Source organism: Cavia porcellus, unplaced genomic scaffold, assembly GCF_034190915.1.
Source record: "Cavia porcellus strain 051 isolate PalLab524CR breed Dunkin Hartley unplaced genomic scaffold, mCavPor4.1 scaffold_2, whole genome shotgun sequence".
Classification (NCBI taxonomy): Eukaryota; Metazoa; Chordata; class Mammalia; order Rodentia; family Caviidae; genus Cavia; species Cavia porcellus.
In genome coordinates this window covers 137,426,052-137,445,751 of record NW_026947485.1, presented here as the reverse complement: position 1 = coordinate 137,445,751, position 19,700 = coordinate 137,426,052, and the positions used below count along the sequence as shown (strand labels likewise).

The 19,700-nt window shown below is 38.6% G+C and overlaps 1 protein-coding gene across 2 annotated transcripts; it reads right to left on the bottom strand.

Moving 5' to 3' along the window:
• Positions 1–1,170: 1,170 nt before the first annotated feature.
• Nme5 (NME/NM23 family member 5) lies at positions 1,171–19,683 on the bottom strand. 2 transcript variants are annotated; one of them, XM_003479421.4, is made up of 6 exons: positions 19,046–19,683; positions 18,432–18,604; positions 7,528–7,733; positions 6,777–6,877; positions 3,898–4,016; positions 1,171–1,436 (listed from the first exon to the last, which is right to left on the bottom strand). In XM_003479421.4, exons 2-6 carry the CDS (start codon positions 18,558–18,560, stop codon positions 1,356–1,358), a joined length of 636 nt encoding a protein of 211 aa, XP_003479469.1. In that variant the 5' UTR covers positions 18,561–18,604; positions 19,046–19,683; the 3' UTR covers positions 1,171–1,355. The 2 variants fall into 2 exon arrangements, with proteins under 2 accessions (XP_003479469.1, XP_063101506.1); XM_063245436.1 differs by lacking the exons at positions 1,171–1,436; positions 3,898–4,016 and adding an exon at positions 4,045–4,660.
• Between the last annotated feature and the right edge of the window lie 17 nt (positions 19,684–19,700).

Here is a 19,700-nt window from a genome sequence, read left to right as displayed (position 1 = left end):
TTTTATGTTGGTCTTGAACTCATTATGTAGTGCAGGTTGACCTTGAACTCACATATAATCCTCCTGCCTCAGTGTCCCCAGTGCAAGATTATAGGCGTGCTTGTGCAGCTGTCGTTAGCCACTGTCGTTTTTTCTTTTTTGAAACAGGGTCTCATCATAAAGTTCAGGCTGGCCTTGAACTTGCGTATGTAGCCCAGGCTGGCCTCATAGTGAGTCTCTTGCCTCAGCTCTTAAATGCTGGGATTACAGGCGTGCACATGCCCAGCATTGGTTGGTCACTCTTAGGGGTACTTAATGATAAGAAAACAGTTATGCAAAAAAAAAAAAAAAAAAAAAGAAAGAAAACAGTTATGCAGTGATTAGTTAAAATCATCCTCCAGCAGCTGGGGATTTAGCTCAGCAGCATAAGCGCTTGCCTTGCAAGTGTGTGGTTGTGAGTTCAATCCCTGGTACCAATAAAAACGAAAAAGACAAAAAAAAAAAAAAATTAAAAAAAAAATCATCCTCTGATTCTAAACATTTTCATTATATCAAAAACTTAATCTCTAAGGGGCGGGGGAGGCAGGAGCTCCTTAATTTGGCTGAGGCTTTTCCTAGTTAAAGTGTCCGGTCTGGGCCAGCAACCCTTTCATAAACCTTTTTAACTAGAATTGATGCATCAATTATGCATATAGATATGGTACATGTATACTTGGTCAAATTTATAATGCTTTCATGTCTTCTCAAATTAAAAAAATACTAATCTAGCACCCTCTTACATTGGTCTTTATAATGTTACTTTACTGCATTTTTCTTTTTTGGTAGTGAGGATTACACCTAGGAACTTCACACTGAGCTACAACCTCAGCTTATTTTAATTTTTTTTATTGTGAGATACAGTCTTGCTAAATCACTAAATCGCTTAGACTGGGGTTGAATTTGTGATCTTCCTGTCTCAATCTCCTCAGGGCCCAGGATTATAGGGGTGTACCACCATACTCAGCACCATTACATCATTGTTGTTTTTTGTTTGTTTGTTTTTTGGTTCTGGGGATCGAACTCACAACCTCGTGCTTGCCAGTCCCATCATTGTTAAATCCCCAGTTCCATCATTGTTAATTTTGTACCCTAAGTCTGTATTTTACTCTAGATAATGTTATCTACTGTTCAGAATAGTTATTTCTCTAACACTTAATTTTAAGAAATAATTTATTTCACACGCAATTATTTAAGGCCTTGAGAGTTAAACTTCTATTTTCTTTTCATTTCATTTCTCCCCCCTCCCCACCTTGTTTTTTCTGGTTCTAGGGATCAAATCCAGGGCCTTGTGCATACTTTTGCAATAAGACAGCTCATTAGCTATTCTTTGACAGAAGCTAGAACTCTTCTGCAATTTGATGATGATAAAGTTTAGGTTTGTTGGGATTATTTTTCAGCAGCCAATCAGCTAACCAAATCTGTGAAAGAAGAAGAAAATCTTAATAAACATTTAAGAATAAAGTTGCATCCTTATCTCACACCATATACAAAATTCAAAATGAGCCATAACCTAAATATATGAGGTAAAACTATTTAAAACCATAAAACTAGGGCTAAATCTTAATAACCTTGGATTTGTAATAGAATCTTAGATTTGATATCAAAAGCACAAGACATAAAAGAAAAACTGGATTTTATCTAAATTTTAAAAACTTGGGCTGGGGATTTAGCTCAACAGCATAAGCGCCTGCTTTGCAAGCAGGCAGTCGTGAGTTTGATCCCTGGTACCGATAAAATGAAAAAGACAAAAAAAAAAAAAGCAAGTGAGAAGTTTCAGACACAGTGGCATATATGTGTAATTCCAGCATTCAGGAGCCTGAGGCAGGAGGATCACTACAAATGTGAGGTTAGCTTGGGCTACATAATGAGTTCAAGGCCAGCTTGAAATACATAGCAAGACATTCTCTTTGAAAGTAAAAAGAATGGGAGGAAATGTTTGCAAACCACATATCTGATAAGTGTTTAATATCTAAAATATAAAGAACTGTAACTTAACAAAAAGACAGTTGAAAAACACACAAAGGCCTTGAATGAACATTTCTTCAAAGAAGATAAACAAATGAATAATAGCTCATGAAAGATGCTCAACACCATTAGTCATTAGAGAAATACAAATCCAAATACACAAAACAGAAAAAAGACAAATATCACTGAGGATTTAGAGAAATTGGAACTGGCTAATGAGAGTGTAAAATCGTGCAGCTACAGTTTGGAAAAGAGTTTGATGGCTCTTCAAAACATACACAGAATTAGAATATGACCGAGCAATTATTTATATATTCTCCCCCACCTATCTGTCTCTCTGTGTCTCTCGGTCTCTGTCTGTCTCTGCCTCTTTGCTCCACCTCCACCTCCATCTCTATCTTTCCAGCACTAGGGAATGAACCCAAGGTCTTTCCACTGAACTCCATTCTCAGTGTCAGTCCCCTCTCTCATGCCAACCCTAAGACAGGGTTCTCACCAAGTAACTCAGTTGCACAATCTGGACTCCTACTTTGAATCTTCCCTTCCCAGCTTGGAAGAACCCTGGGGTTACAGGTGTGTGCCACCACACATGGCTAGCAACTGCACTCTTAGGTATATATTCAAAGGCATTGAAAACTGGAACTAGCCGAGCATGGTGGTACACACGTATAATTTTAGCACTTGGGAAGCTGAGGCAGGAGGATCAAGGCCAGTTTGGGCAACATAGTGAGTTCGAGGACAACCAGAACTATAACATTATGGACAATAATCAATAGAGAGAAATTTATTGAACACTTATTATGCAAGAGACACTATGAGAAGGAATCTTTTTTTTTCACAATAAGGAATTGTTGCTGTTAAAATGGGGTATTGCTTGCTAAGTCAATTAAGTCTTTTGTTTTGTTTTGTGTTGCTTTTTTGAGATAGTTCACAATGTAGTTCAGGCTGACCTTGAACTCACTATGAAGCCCAGGCTAGCCTCAAATTCTCAGTCCTCCTGCCCCAGGCTCCAGAATGCTGGAATTACACCACTCCGAGCCAAAGAGTTCTACCATTATTATTATTACCACTAGTACTACTACTACTGCCACCAACACTATTTTAGTACTGGAGACTGAACACTGAGCTATATCCCCAGCTCTCTTTCATTTTTTATTTTGAGCCAGGGTCTCACTGAGTCGCTAAGTTCCTCAGGCTGGGCTCAAACTTGTAGTCTTCCTCTTTCAGTCTCCCAGAATGCTAGAATTAAAAGTGTGTGTCATCATCTCCATCCAGCTGGGGTTTTTGTTGTTGTTTTTTGGTTTTTGTACTAGGAATCAAATTCACGACCTTGTACTTGCTAGGCAGGTGCTGTGCTATATCCCCAGCTCCTCATCTAGCTGATTTTTAGGATTTTTCTGAGACAGAATCTCACTATGTAACTCAGGCTGGCCTCGAACTCGCAGTGATTCTCCTGCTTCATTCTCCCCAGTGCTGCTGTGATTACAGATGTGCACAATCACACCTGGTTTGTTCTATTTTTAATGTCTCATTTTTTTTTTTTTTTTTTTTGGTTACCAGGGATTGAACTCATGACCACACACTTGCAAAGCAGGAGCTTATGCTGCTGAGCTAAATCCCCAACCCTATTTTTAAAAATTAGATGTCATGAGAAATAAAAATAAGAAAATAATAGTTTTTTTATAAGTATTGGAAATATGTTTTTCTAGAAATGCTTATTTTAAAAAGGTTCTCAATAGTATTGTTTCAAAAAACACAATTTTTTTTTTTTGGTACTGGGGATTGAACTTGCAACCTCACACTTGCCAGGCAAGTGCTTACACCACTGAGCTAAATCCCCAGGACAAAATACCATGTTTTAAACATGAAAACTACACACAATACTCTTTAGTAAGAAAAAAAATTATTTCTTACAAAAGGATCTGCTGGTTTTTGCTTACAAAGCTCCGTGAGTCCTTCAAGCAGAGTTGGTGTTACATATAAATTTAAATAGTCCTTAGCAGCTTGTCCAATTGGAATGGGCTCCACAATCACTGCAAATACAAACACATTCTCCTTAAAGGAAATGTAAGGAAGAAAATAAGTCATTTAAAAGGATGTCTTAGGGGATGGAGATTTAGCTCAGTGGCATAAGCACCTGCCTTGCAAGCAGGCAGTCATGAATTCGATCCCCATACCAATAAAAAGGAAAAAGACAACAAAACAAAACTAAAAACAAAAAAGGATGTCTTATTAAAAGAAGTTTGTAATACCATGGAAAGATACTTATTTTCTCTTTATTTATTCACAATAAAATTCACACATTTTAAGGTGGCTGGTGAATTCTGGTCATTATGTACAATCATGTAACCATCACTACAGCCCACATATAGAACAGCCACTCAGCAATCTCATTAATTGCAGCTAACCCTCAAGCCCTTACTCAACTATTGATTCTTTTTTTGAACTGGAAACTCTCCACTGTTGGCTTTTTTTTTTTTTAATCTTTGGCCTTTTAAAACAATTTTTATCTTTTTTTTTTTTTTTTTTTTTGGTACCAAGGATCCAATGCATGACCGTGCACTTGCAAGGCAGGCGCTTTTGCCACTGAGCTGAATCCCAGTCCAACAACTTTTATCTTGAGACAAGGTTTCACTATACAACTCAGGTGGGGCTCCACTTCTCAAAGTGTGGTGATCTAAAAAAAAATCATAGACATTTACCACCATACTCCACTTTATTTTTATTTATTGAGACAGAGTCTTACTATGTGGTACAGGCCAGTCTTGAACTCACTTATGTAGCCCAGGCTGACCTCAAACTCAAAACTCCCGGATGGTGGAATTATAGACATGCACCCCCATGCCCAGTTTACACTCGACTTTTTACTTTTATTTTTTATGTGCTTATTTATTTTATTTATTTTTGAGATAGGGTTTCACTATGTAGCTCAGGCTGGCTGGGCTTAAACTCACTTTGTAGCCCAGGCTGGCCTCAGACTTATAGTGATCCTCCTGCCTCAGCCTCCTGAGAGCTGGAATGACAGGCATACGTCACATTGCCTAGCTGTTTTCAACTTTTTAAATAAACAATAATCATTCACCAGGTGTGGTGAATGCACACCTGTTAACTCAGCACTCAGGAGGCTGAGGCAGAAGTATCACTGTGAGTTTAAGACCAACCTAAACTACATAATGGGACCTTGTTTCAAAAAACTAAACTGGAGCTGGGGATATAGCTCAATGGCAGAGTACCTGCCTGGAGAGTATGAGGTCCTGAGTTCAATTTTCTGACATACAAAAACAAAATCAACACCTCATTCATTAATTTTAAGGCAAGATCTCACCATGTTGCCCAGATTCCTGAGCCCAAGTGACTCTTTTTTTGTCTTTTTCGTTTTTATTGGTATCAGGGATTGAACTCATGACTGCACACTTGCAAGGCAGGTGCTTATGCCACTGAACTAAATCCCCAGCCCTGTGACTCTCTTTTCACAGCCTCCTAAGTTGCTGGAACCATAGATGTGTGTGACATAACAGTTTCCTGATTGGCCTTCTGCGGCGACATTTCACTAGACTTTTATATAAATGTTTTCTATATTATTTTTTGTTTTGTTGTTGTTGTTTTGTTTTGAAGACAGTTTCACTATGTAGTGCACACTGGTTTTGAAGTTGCGTATGTAGCCCAGGCTAGCCTTGAACTCACAGTGATCCTTTTGCCTCAGCCTCCAGTTGCTGGGATTACAGATGTGTGAAACCATAACCAGTATCTATATTGTTTTTCAGTTGAGACACACTATTTGTACAAATTTATGGGGTAGAGAACAATAATTTCATACTTATGTACAGTGTGAGCTGGGCATGGTGGCATAGGCCTATAATCCTAGCCTTCTAGGAGGCTGGAGCAGAAGGCTCACAAATTTGAGGTCAGCCTGGGGAACTCAATGGGACCCTTCCAAAAAAAGAAAAAAGAAAGAAAAAGAAAAAGACAGAGGATGTACCTAGAGTGAAGACCCTCAGATCAATTCCCAGTACTGCCCCCCAAAATGTATGCAGTGTAAAAGGATCAAATCAGATGTCTATCTCCTTAAAGATTTGTCATTTCTCTGTTTATTTGTTATGTTTTGGATTTTTTTGAGACAGGGTATTGTTATACAGTCCAGGCTGGTCTCAAACTCACTATATAGCCCAGCCTGGCCTTGAACTCACAGCAATCCTCCTGCCTCAGTCTCCTGAGTGCTGGCATTACAGGCATGTGCCACCACACTTGAAGCCAAGTATAGCAGTTTTTTTTTTTTTTTTTTAATCGGTACACGACCGCCTGCTTGCAAGGAAGGTGCTTATGCCACTGAGCTAAATCCCCAGCCCCCAGTATGGCTGTTTTAAGAAAAACACAATTGGGGTGGAGAGGAGTAGGGGGTGGTTCATGCCTGTAATCCAAAGTTTTCGGAGGCTGAGGCAGGAGGATCAGAGGTTCAAGGTCAGCCTGGGCAAAGTAAATAATAAATAAATAAATAAATAAACAAATAAAAAAGCTAAGTGTATAGTTTAGGGTCAGTCTGGGCTACATAGTTAGTTCAAAACCAATATGAACTACATTGCAAAACACTGTCTCAAAACAAACAGATTCCTTAAAGGGCACAATTTGGTTCTGAGGGAAATGCTGATTTTTCCATTTGTGGTTTCAAATTTTTTAGCAGGACAAAATACATTGGAGAAAAAACTTGTTATTTTCCTTCCCAGCCATATCTTAAAAAAAAAAAAAAAAGCAAACAAAGTAAAATGTTGTTGACAAATAAGTCATCTTTAACTCACCTTTAGGGAACATGAACCGAATTTCTCTCTCTGCTGCAGCACAGTCGTTACTCCCATGCAGTGCGTTCCTTAGGTCATCCGTGCCATAAATTGCCCTTAGACTAGAAGGGAATCAGAGGTGAGATCCCCACCCAACCTGACAATCTTTCCTTACTTTCTATGAATGCTTGGTAATTAGGAGTTTTGCAAAAGCATTGTCACTTCTCACATATGGAGGCTTCACTTTATTTTGAATTTAAACTGCCACTGAGAGATCTAGGTAAGAGTCAAATGCATTTTATCCTCTGCTGGAAGGATGACAGGAGTTCTTCAGGTGAAAAAGAGGAGGTGTTTTGTATGCAGGAGTGCAAAAGCAATTCATATTCAAAAGTATAAGAATTCCATGTCTTGTTTTCAGACATTAGTGATCACACCAAAAATGTGGATTTCTACTCCTGTATATCCAATATTCTTTTGAAGCACCATTCCAATTCTACCATTAAAAAAAAAAGTCTTTCCTTGGTTCTAGTTTAAGTCAAGGACAAGTAAATAATAAGGCTAATCAATCATGCATCAGACTTTCCCTGAAGCCTGGGATTTGATATTAAGGCAGACAATAAAATGGTTAAAATATAAAAGTAATTCCCTCCAACCCAAAGAAAAGTGGATTTAAGAAAACTTCCAAATGAAAGAAAACAATCATTATATCGAAATCAGATTTTTTTTTTCATTTTCACAAAAGGACTTAATTCCCCCAATCCAGGAGAGTTACCTGTCTGGGTGTGTCTCTTTAGCTACCAAACTATTACTTGGTCCCAACAGTTCTTTCCAGTAAGAGATGGCATTATGTCTAGCTAATATCATGGCAACTAGCGGTCCAGAACTCATGTAAGCTGTTAAATTTGGGAAAAATATTTTCCCATACTGTTCCACATAAAAGTTACTGCAGTGCTCAGGGCTGAGATGTAGCTTTCGTCTCTATAAGAAAAACAAAGTCAACCAAAGCATTTAAAATAATAGCTCAGTAATTCCACACTAAAATCATTTATAACTTGAAATTAGTACTAGTTTGATGACAAGGTTTATCTTTGTACTATAAAGGATACAATATGTGCTGAAATAACATAACAAAAAGACTTTTTTGTTTTTTAAGACAGGACCTCCCCGTGTAGTTTGCTTCTTTTTTTTTTTTTTGGTGGTGGGGGACTGAACTCTTTTTTTTTTTTTCTTTTGTGTTTTTCTTTTTTATTGGTACCAGAGATCAAACTCACAACCACACACTTGCAAGGCAGGCGTTTATGCCTTATGCCACTGAGCTCAATCCCCAGCCACGGGGACTGAACTCTTGACCTCACACTTTGTGGGCAGGCACTTCCACCACTGAACTAAATCCCCATTCCTGCCCAATGTTGTTTAGACTGGCCTTGAATTTACCTGCCTCAGTTTCCAGGGCTGGGATTACAGGTGTACACCATCACATCCAGCTCAAAAGGAATTATTTCACCTAAAAAGGATTCCAATTTATAGTCTTCCTCAACATATGATTTGCTAACAACAAATTCATCTTTTTTTTAAATAGTACTGGGGCTTAAACCCAGGGCCTTAGTGGTACATGTGCTAGGTAAGCACTGTACCACTAAGCTAAATGCCCAGTCCTTTTTTTTTTTTTTTTTTATTTATTTATTTTTATTTTTTATTTAAGAGGAAAAAGAGAAAAACACAAAACAAACCAAAGCGGTGTAAGGGTACACGTAATACAGAACTACAAAAAAAAAAAAAAAAAAAAAAAAGCAAAAAAAAACAACAGTAAGAAATCACCTGTTAGTAGATTACATATTATCATCTTGAAAATAGTTGCTCAAATCACAGTATCAAAGAATACAAGGTGGACATTCAAACAGGGAGACTGCAAACAGCTGTGTTCAATGATCCAAAAACATTGATATAGTCAGCTATTTAACACCCCTAAACACACTTGCTGTTATATCCGTTAGAGCTCTTTTTCTTTTTTTTTTTCCCTCTCTTTTTTACAACAAAATTTACACATTTTGGATTTTATTACTCCTTAGTGCTTATTACTTTTTTTTGGGGGGGAAAGAATACAGTCAAATATATGCCCAGTCCTTTTTTATTTTCATTTTGAGACAGTATCTTGACTTCAATCCTGCAATCCTCCTGCCTCAGCCTCTCAAGTAGCTGGAATTACAGGTGTGAGCTACAGTGCTCAGTTCATGATTTCTTTTTAAAGTAACACTCTTGATCATCAGGGCTTTGTGGAGTTTTTTGGGTACCAGGGATCAAACTCATGACTTCCTGCTTGCCTGACCTAGTGCTTGCCAGGCAAGCGCTTATGCCGTTGAACTAACTCCCTGGTCCCCATCAGAACTTTGTTAATTCATACACATTAAAGAAACAAGTTGAACCTTTGACCATTCTGAAGTTCTACCTTTTCCTGTGTTATTTTCCTATTGATGGTGAAATTTTCCTCCATTATTTTGGGAGCTAGCCTTATAGCTGGCACGTAGAAATAAATATTTTTCACTTGACTGTATTCTTTATTCTGGGTTTGCCTTAAATGTGCTGATTCACTGTAACCATGACAAAAAAACCCAGTAGATGCAATGGGCCATGCACACTGTCCTACTATTAGGAGGCTGAGCAAATTCACTTAACCGTGGGAGTTCAGGATCAGCCTGGGCAATAGAGCAAGATCTTCTCTCAGAAACAAAACAAAACTAGAACAAGGATGTCACTAGGCAATGAGTAATGATTTTCTAAAATTTAAACCGATGTATGTGAGTGTATTGTGGTGGGGATGGAACTCAGAGCCTTGCCCATGCTAGGCAAGCACTCTACTTTTGATGCTGGTCCTTTGCAATAAGCTACACCCCCAGACTCACTATGTCACTAAATTGCCCAAGCTTAAATTTGTAATCCTCCTACATCAGCTCCCAGAGTCCTATGGTTACAGGCACATATCACCACACTTGGCTCTAATTGTATTTTTTTTACTGACACACAGGCACATAAAATTTGTACATATTGATGGAGTACCATGTGAAATAGTTCAATACATGTATACACTGCCCAACTTTTTTTTTTTTTTTTTTTTACAGGATGGGGGATAATGGGGATGAACTCACAACCTCATGCTTACCAGGCAGGCACTTGAGCCACTGAGCTAACCTCCCCTTCACCCACTGTGCTCCCAACATTGCTCAATGTTTAAATCAGTTAAACACATCCACATTGAAAGGATTTTTTTTTTTTTTTTTGTACTGGGGATTGAAGTAAGATCACCCTTGCTAGACAGGTGCTTATACCACTGAGTTAAATCCCCAGCCCCTTAAATCAGTTAAATATATTTATCTCCTCAAATATTTACCATATCTTTATGATGAAAATATTCAGCTTCTTTCATCTAGCTTTTTAAAAACCCAGCAAGGCATGGTGGTGCACACCTGTAGTCCCAGCATTTGGGAAGTCGAAGCAGGATGGCAACGAGTTCAAGGCCAGCCTTGCCTACATAATGAGCTCAAAACCAGCATGGATTATCCAGCAAACTCCACCTCAAAAAACCAGACTAGGGCTGGGGATCTAGCTCAGGGGCATAAACACCTGCCTAGCAAGCGTGAGGTGGGGAGTCCGATTGCCAGTTCCAAAAAAAAAAAAAAAACCCAGACTAAACTAAAAGTCTATTGATAGTCTACTATCAATAATGTGTAATAGCACACCAGAATTTCTCACTTCTAGTGTTCACTGATCAACCTCTTCCCCACTACTTTTTATGGCTGAATAGTATCCCATGGTATACACATATACCACCAGTACCACAAAATTTTTTTTAAAAATGAAAGGACTGGGACCTCTACCTAGTATTGGGATTGCTACATCAAAATGGAAGTTTTATTTTTAATTTTTTGACGAACTTCTATGTTATTTGTATACCCCTGACAAGAGTGTGTAGGGGCTCTTTTGCTCCACATACTTGCCAGTTTGAGTTTTGATTTTTTTTTTTTTTTGGTAGTGGTGATATTGAATGTCAAACCCAGACTTCATGACTCAGCTATATCCCAGTCCATCTTTTGTCTTTTTGACCTAGCCATTCTTACTGGAGTGAGGTAGTAATCTTATTGTGGCTTTGATCTGCATGTCCCTTAGTGATGTTGGACATTTATTTTTAACATATGGCGGGCCACTTGCATGTTATCTTTTTTTTTTTTTTTTTTTTTTTTATTGGTACCGGGGATCAAACTCACGACTGCCTGCTTGCAAGGCAGGCGCTTATGCTGCTGAGCTAAATCCCCAGCCCCAGTACAGGCCAGTCTTAAAGTTGGTATTATCCCAGGCTGGCTCCAAATTTGCAATCTTTCTCAGCTTCTCAAGTGCTGAGATTATAAATATGTGCCACCATGTATGGTTTGTTGGTTCCAATTTTTAAAAATTGTAAGCCAGAAAAAAAGAAAAAAAAAAAAGATTGTAAGCCAGGGATGGTGGCACACTCCTGTAATCCTAGCACTCAAGAGGCTGAGGCAGGTGGATCGTTGCAAATTCAAAACCAGTCTGGGATACAAGGCGAACCCAAGATCAACCTGAACTGCATAGTGAGACCCTGTCTCAAAAAGAAAAAAAATTATAATTTTGGATGGATGTGGTATTAGGGATTAAACTCAGGGAATATGCACTGTGCTACATTCCCCTATATATTTTTTAAATTTATTTTTAAAAATTTCTTTATTTTTGAGATAGGGTCTTGCTATATAGTTCAGGCTGGACTTTATCTCATCACGTAGCCCAGGCTAATTGCCAAACTCATTGGTAATCCTTCTGCCTCAGCCTCCTGAGTGTTGAGATTATAGGAATATACTACCATACCTGGCTTTATTATACCACCACTCCTTTTTTTTTGTCTTTTTGGTTTCACTGTGCAGTTCTGACTGCCCTTGAACTCATAGTGATCCTCCCAGGTGCTAGGATTATGGGTGTTTGCCACCATGACTGGATATTACCTCTTTTAAAATGAAGTGTTTTTTTGGTTTTGTTTTTTGTTTCTATTGAGTTTTTGTGTCCCTTAAATAGTCTGGATATTCATCTCTTCTCAGATGTTTAGTTTGCAAATATTTTCTCCTATGCTGTAGGTAGTATCTTCACTTTTTATTTTCTTTGCTGAGCAAAAGTTTAGTTTGATGTCATCCCATTCATCCACTTTTGCTTTTGGGGTTTTGTCTAAAAGATTTGTGTCACAGCTATGGTTACAGTTCTGTGACAGAGTGCTTACCCTACCATGGACAAGGCCCCTGGTTTCAGACCCTAGCACAAAAATAACAACAACAAACAATATATCCCTACCCATTTGTGGTGGACAGACTAATTAATGGCCAATTTGTAACACTTAGCTAAACTGAGGCTGCTGGTGCTGAACTGAGTCAGCACGGTGCTGGGTGTGGAAGCTCCACCTGAGGATCATTGCCACCAGCATAAAAGAAGAACTGGTGGGAAAGATGGGGTACTGTTGATTCTCCTGGAAAAGCTTATCACACTGGCTCTCCTGATAGGAACTCTTCTGTTATCATCATCAGAGGACAGGTCCTTGCTGTTGTTGAGGATGGCTGTGGTTGTCTTTGTGGGAGCTCTGGTTCTTACCCTGTTGCTTCCTGGCTCCAGTGCAGATCCTCAGCCTGCTGGCACATATCCTTCATTCACCTGGCACAGGCTTTCTAGCTTTCACCACTGACCTTTGGGCTTTCCCAATGCAGATCCCTGATACAGACTTACATGAGACATTGTCATGGGCTCTAGGCCTCCAGGTGGACTTGTAGAGAACATTGCCATGGCTCTAGGTCTTCAGCTGGACCCATGCAGGACACTGCCATAGGATTCAGGCCCTCAGCTGGATTCTTTAGGTGTTTAGTGTGGGACAGATTTGAACACTTCTGCATTTGACTCTTTGAGTGAATATTAGAAAATAATCATATAAATTATATCTTGTATTAAATCATTTTCCTTATAAACTCTGAGTATAGCACCATTCTAAACTCATGAAACAGGTACTGATCAGACCTAGTAAGAGAATAAATAAGAGAATAACAGAAGTGGGGATCCCCGTCATGGTGGAACTTAGGGCACTAGAACAAAGGAACCTGCTTGCCTCCTTGGAAGCAGCCTCAAGCCTACTGGCATGAGCTGAGAATAAAACATCCCCCACCCCACCCTGTTAACAAATAGGAGTCAGAGGTCTGAACATCTCTTGGGAGGATGACCACATGCAATATAGCAAATATGGAGGATTCTTTCTACCATCTCTTTTAAAGGCAAATATTGTTATCATTGTTTTGCTTTGTTCTGACTGTGTTGCTCTATTCAACACTCTCTTCTGACAGGTATTATGATGTTCTGTATTTGGTTTGATTTTGTTGTATCTGATTGAAAGAAAACTATTGTGAAGATAACGAGATATACTATGCACCTATTTCTGCTATCCTGGTATCCTGTTGTAAAGTTCTGTACCACTTTTACTGCATTGTCTTGATTGCTTTGTTCTGTCTTGTTCTGTTGTATTTTACTATCTTCAAAATAATAATAAAAAATTCATGAAACAATGTGTAATTAAGGCAGAAATTCTCTTTCTAAAATTGGTGGATTTTCCTTGAGAATAGTGTGAATATTTCAAAGTGATTTTTTTGTTTTCTTTTGTAGTACTGGGGATTGAACCCAGGGTCTTTGTACTGAGCTATATATACATAGTCCTCTTTTCCAGACTACTCTTAGTTACTAAATTGCCCTTGTTGGGCTTGAATTTGTAATTTTCCTGTCTCAGCATATTAGGGTGCAGGCATTATAACAGGTGTTTACCACTATCGTGGCAGTGACTTCTTTTTTTTTTTTTGGTCTTTTTCTTTTTTATTGTTAACTGGGATCGAACTCACAACTGCTTGCTTGCAAGGCAGGCGCTTATGCCGCTGAGCTAAATCCCCAGCCCCTGTGACTTACTTCTTAAAGCCCCTTGCAAAACATTTCTTCAGGTTCCAGAAACCTGGTAAAGTTGGTTTTATACCTAGGGATTTAAACTGCCTAGAGTAGAAAGTTTAGAAACATGCTCACTTAGATGGTTCAGCACTGCTGTGAACAGGCCCCTTTTGGACAAATATAACATTCTCAGCATTTAAGGACCAGTTACTATTGAATAAGTGCTAAGATCTGTTCTAATACTGTAATTCTAGCAAATCATAGTGGGACATTATGATGCAGCATAATTTTTAAAATTAAGAAGGGGCTGGGGATTTAGCTCAGCGGCATAAGCACCTGCCTTGCAAGCAGGCGGTCGGGAGGTCAATCTCCAGTACCGATAAAAAAAGAAAAAAAAAAAAAATTAAGAACTCTTTTTTTTTTTTTTTTTTGTCTTTTTCCTTTTTATTGGTACCAGGGATCGAACTCACAACTGCCTGCTTTAAGGCAGGTGCTTATGCCACTGAGCTAAATCCCAGTCCCATAAGAGCTCATCTTTAAATTCACTCGATAGTGAATCAAGTATTCTATTGGTTGTTTTAAAATTAGATCAGGGGGTTGGGGATTTAGCTCAGTGACACAAGCACCTGCCTAGCAAGCATCAGAAGGTGAGATTGATCCCTGGTACCAAAAATATTAAATTAAATTAAATCAAGTGAATTTTTTTTTTTTTCTTTTTCGGTTTTTATCGGTACCAGGGATCGAACTCACCACCACCTGCTTGCAAGGCAGGCGCTTATGAAACTGAGCGAAATCCCCAGCCCCCAGGTGAATTTTTTTTGAAATTAGGCTGACAAAAAGAGAAGCAGTGATTATCAAATACTATCAGGAAGAGCACTTACAGTTTGTAACAAAGGAAAGACTGCCACCTACTGAAAAGATGTGTCAGTTTTCAAATGTTTCCTCTACATGGGCAAGAAAGCTTTGTGTTCAGTGGATCCCCAACTCCAGTAAAGCCTATTTTTATAACATATGGTACAATAGGGAAAATATTATATAAGTTCACTTATATGAAATAGCTAAACTCATATTTCTAGAGAGACAAAGCAGAATAGTGGTTTCCAAGGGAAAGAAGGAGAACAGAGTGTCTGAAATGAAAAAGTTCTAGAAATGGTCGGTGGTAACAGCTGCACAATAAGGTAAATGTAATTTAATGATGCTGAACTCCACTCCTGATTATCAAAATGGTAAATATTCTGTATATTTGGCCACAATTTAAGAAAAAAGTAGCAGTACCGCAGAACATGCTATGGCTGCCTTTGATCTACAATCTGTTGGTGATTAGAGAAAATGTTATATAATTTTTTAAGCATAACAATTTTATTATTTTATGCATATTAAATTTTAATTTATAATTACCACTAGCCACTTAATTATTACATGTATTATTATTATTATTATTATTTTTTTTACCAGTACCAGGGATCAAACTCATGACCACGCGTTTGCAAGGCAGGCACTTATGTTGCTGAGCTAAATCCCCAGGCCCATACATGTATTATTAATAATAGGGTTTCCATGTATGTTTCGGGGGATTGAACCTGGGCTTTTGTATTGAGCTACCATTGCTTTTTTGCTTTGAGAGTTTTGAAAAATCACTGAGCGGAGTGTGGTGGCACATGCCTGTAACCCTAGCACATGGGAGGCTGAGGCAAGAGGATCACTGCAAATTCAAGGCCAGCCTGGGTTATAAACTGAGTTCAGCCTAAACTGCACAGTGAAACCTTGTCTCAAAAAAAAAAAAAAAAAATGTCACTGAACTTCCCAGGCTGAGTTTCAACTTGCCAGCCTCCTGCCATAGTCTCCTAAACTGTTGGGTTAGTTCTGTGCAAGCACTCGTTTTTTTTCCCTCTAAAATTAAAAGTAAGGGTTCTAAAATTCAAGGCAAACTCAGGCATGGTGGTACATGCCTATAATCCTGGCTGAAATTAGTAAAAAATTCTTTATTACCTGAATTTTTAACTTGTACTAAATATTTCCTTACAATTTCTTATAACATGCCTACCCCAGGCCTCTATCTATCCTTGAAAATTCAAATGAAATTATATATTTCCTGATAACTGAAGTCTTCTTTTATTCTTAAAACACTGATTAGGCAATATGACATGTATACATGTAACAGAAAAAAAAACTGACACAAAATAGGAAAATTAAAATATTCAATTCTCTTTGACAGGTTTTTTAAAAATAGAGTTTTTGTTTTTGTTTTTTTTTTTGGTTAAGCACTTTCAAGAAAACAATAGAGTTTTGTATTTTAATTCAGGCTGGCCTTGAACCAACTATGTATGCCATGATGGCCTGGAAATTATGATGATCCCATTACCTCTACCTCCCAAGTTCTGGGATTATAGAGATGTGCCAGGAGACAGGATCTCACTCTGTAGCTCAGGCCTCAAATTCATGGAGATCTTTCTGCCTCATCCTCCTCAAAACTGGGATAACAGGCAGGGGCCATTATACCTAATTGGATAATGTTTACTTTTTAATATTTATTTTCCAATCTGTAAAATAAAAATGTTTACAAACTGTGGAACAAATGTTTATAACTGAAAAAAAAATACCAAGAACCTAAAAGTCCTCCAATAGAATTTCAAGTATATACATTTTTAAAACCAGGTAATTAAATTGTGCAGGAGACTATTTCTCAGAAGTTAGAATGAGATGAGGCCAGGTATGGTGGTGCATGCCTATAATTCCAGCATTGGGAACCCTGAGGCAGAAGGATCACTGTGAGTTCAAGACTAACATGGGCTACACAGTGAATTCAAGGGGAGGGCAGCCTGAACTACATAGCAAGAACCTGTCTCAAAAAAAAAAAAAGTTTAAATTAGAATGAGATAGTTTGAGGGGCTGGGGATTTAGCTCAGCAGCATAAGCACCTGCCTTGCAAGCAGGCAGTCGTGAGTTCGATCCCCGGTACCGATAAAAAAAAAAAAAGAATGCGATAGCTTGGGGTCAGGGATATAAAGAGGTATAAGTGCCTGAATGGCAAGCACAAGGTCTTGAGTTCAATTTTCAGTACCCCCCTCAAAAAAAAGAATGAGATAGATTAAGATGCAATGATCTAGAATGCTACTTAAGGGACTTTGTAAGTGGGGATGTGGAGGGAACAGTTCTATTTTATGAGGAAGGCAAGTTTGTAAACAGAAAGTTCCTAGAAGAGAAGAGTGGTTGCCTTTTTCTGGAGGCTAGGACTTGGGATGGAAAGGGCAAGTGAACAAGGAGGCAATTTTCTCTCTCTCTCTCTCTCTCTCTCTCTCTATATATATATATATATATATATATATATATATATATATATATATATATATATATTATTTTGAGAGAAGGTCTTGCTATATAGCCCAGGCTGCTCTCACCCTCACAGCAATCCTGCCTCAGCCTCTCAAGTGCTGGGATTACAGGTAAATATCAGCATGCCTCTTTTAATTTTTTTTTTGAAGTGTCAGAAACTATCATATACAACTTTTCTACTTGAAAATAAACCCAAATTAAACTTAACATTAAGGACCTAATTGGGGCACACATTTTTTGTTACTATATTTTGAGTCTCATCATGCTGTTCAGGTTGACCTTGAATTCACTATATAGCCCAGGATGGCCTCAAACTCATAGGGATCACAGGTATGTGCCACTACATCTAGCAAATACACATTTACATAAGGAATTTTAAAAAGGAGGCAGGAGCCAAGATTTAAAAACAGTGTGATAATTCCATATCAGATATAAAAGACAGGATTGTGGTTAGCAATCATGAAAAGGAAGATTTCTCAAAAATAGTAAGGGACCATGAAAAATCAATCCAACAGCCGCTAGATGATGCAAAGAACGTTAGATTTTTTGAAAAAAGCAGTAGAGTGCAAATGACATAAAAAAACCTGTTCAAAGAAATAATGGCAGATGGGGCTGGAGGTTTAGCTCAGCAGCATAAGTGCCTGCCTTGCAAGTGTGTGGTTGTGAGTTCGATCCCTGGTACCGATAAAAAGGAAAAAAAAAATAAAATAAAATAAAGAAAGAATGGCAGAATACTTCTCAAGCATGGAGGAAAAAAATAAGTGAGGAAAACAGAACTCCAAGAACACAAGACATCTACATATCACAGGGATAAGTGGCAGTTTATAGTAACTAAATCTTTGAAACAGCCCAAATGTCCATCAGCTGATGAATGGGTAAAGAAAATGTGAGGTTTTTTTATACAATGAAATACTATTCTACTATAAAAAGGATAAGATAGAGACATTTAGAGCTAAATGGAGGAACTTTGGGACCATGCATTGAAGTGAAAATAAATCAGACCACACACTTTAAATACTGCATTGTTTCTCTTGTGTGAGAAACCAAAACTGTAAGGGCCAAAATGTATAACAGATACTGGGAAATGGGAAGAAAATGTTCAAATGAGAAGGGAAACAAGGGAAGGGGAGGGTGAAGAGGAAAGAAGGGACAAGGAAACAATAGAGAAGGAAAAAACGGAAACACGGATTTTGTAAATAAGGAGGTGAAAAGGAGTTGGAGGGGAGAGGAATGGAGAAAAAAGAAGAAACAAGACATATCATGCACAGGTACAAATTCCTTGTGATGAATGCTATCATTATGTATACCTAAAATGCACCCACAAAATGTAACAACGCAAAAACAAAAACAACCCAGTATGATAATTTTAGATGTTACCTGAACAATGGTGAAGCCGGATCTGAGAATAATATCTTGGATCTCCTCCTCTTTGTCAACAATATCAGGTTTGATAATGGCCAGAGTTTTTTCTACATAGATCTGAGGTGGGGGCATTGATAACTCCATTTTGGCCTTTCCAGGTACAATCTAAGTTTCTTGACAGGTATCAACTGCAATGACATGCATCCCCCATCCCAAATTCAATGTAATTGTGACTAAGAGTAGCAGTATTAGGGATTAGATTTTATAAACTTATAAAAGTAGAAACTGCCATCTATTTTTCTATAAGCAGTGTCTCAATGATTTCTCTTGTGACCAAGTTGAGCCCAGGGGATCTCATAGGATCAGGACCAAGGGGAGACTTGGCGCGGCAGTGAGGAACTGATAGGGAGCAGGGTCCAGCAGCAGGCAAAGGAGGTGGGGAAAAGGGAGGGGACTGGTCTGGTTAGCAACACTGCACGACACTCCGACAACCGCAGAATGGCCCCAGCTAGCTTATTTAGGGAAGAGACCCACTGGGCACACTCTGTGTGTAGAGTAAAGCCTAACTGGAAAGCAGAGACCCCGGTCATCTGACAATCCACTTGGGAGGGACCCCCTGGGGCACTCACCTCTTCGCCCTTCTAGCTCCTCCACAGCTTGTTGCTAGGAGACTTGAAGCCGCAGTTTGCCACAGGACGGTGGCGCTAGAGGGCCAATTCCAGTAATAAGTAGCACTAGTTTTAACCAAGGGAAATCAGCCACAGGTGTTTTTTATTTCCCTTATAAATCTTAGCGCACTAGATGTTTCCTAACAGTTTCCTCATATTTATCCTAGGGGTTACCTTGCATGGAACTCCAGGGCCTTCGCACTGACCTAACATCCCCAGCCCTTTTTTTTGTCATCCCCCAGACACACACACTTCCTAATAATGTGTTGCTAAGTGCTACTTTGCCCAAGGAAGGCTCAAGCCTATGATACTAATGCTTCAGTCTCCAGAGTATTGGAATTACATGCCTATGCCACAGGCCCAGCTATAACAGCTATAATTTCTTTTAAGTCCCTATTTGTTTTTGTGTGACTTTTTTGAGGCTTTGTAATTCAGTTGGGCCTTGAACTCACTATGTAATCTAGGCTGGCCTTGAATTTACAGTGATTCTCCTGCCTCAGCCTCCCCAGTGCTGAGATAACAGGGTATACTATTGTGCCTGGCTAAACTCCTGGTTATTTGAAGGGTGCTTCAATTGCACCCTATGACTTTATATGAGATGTTATAGATGCTTCCC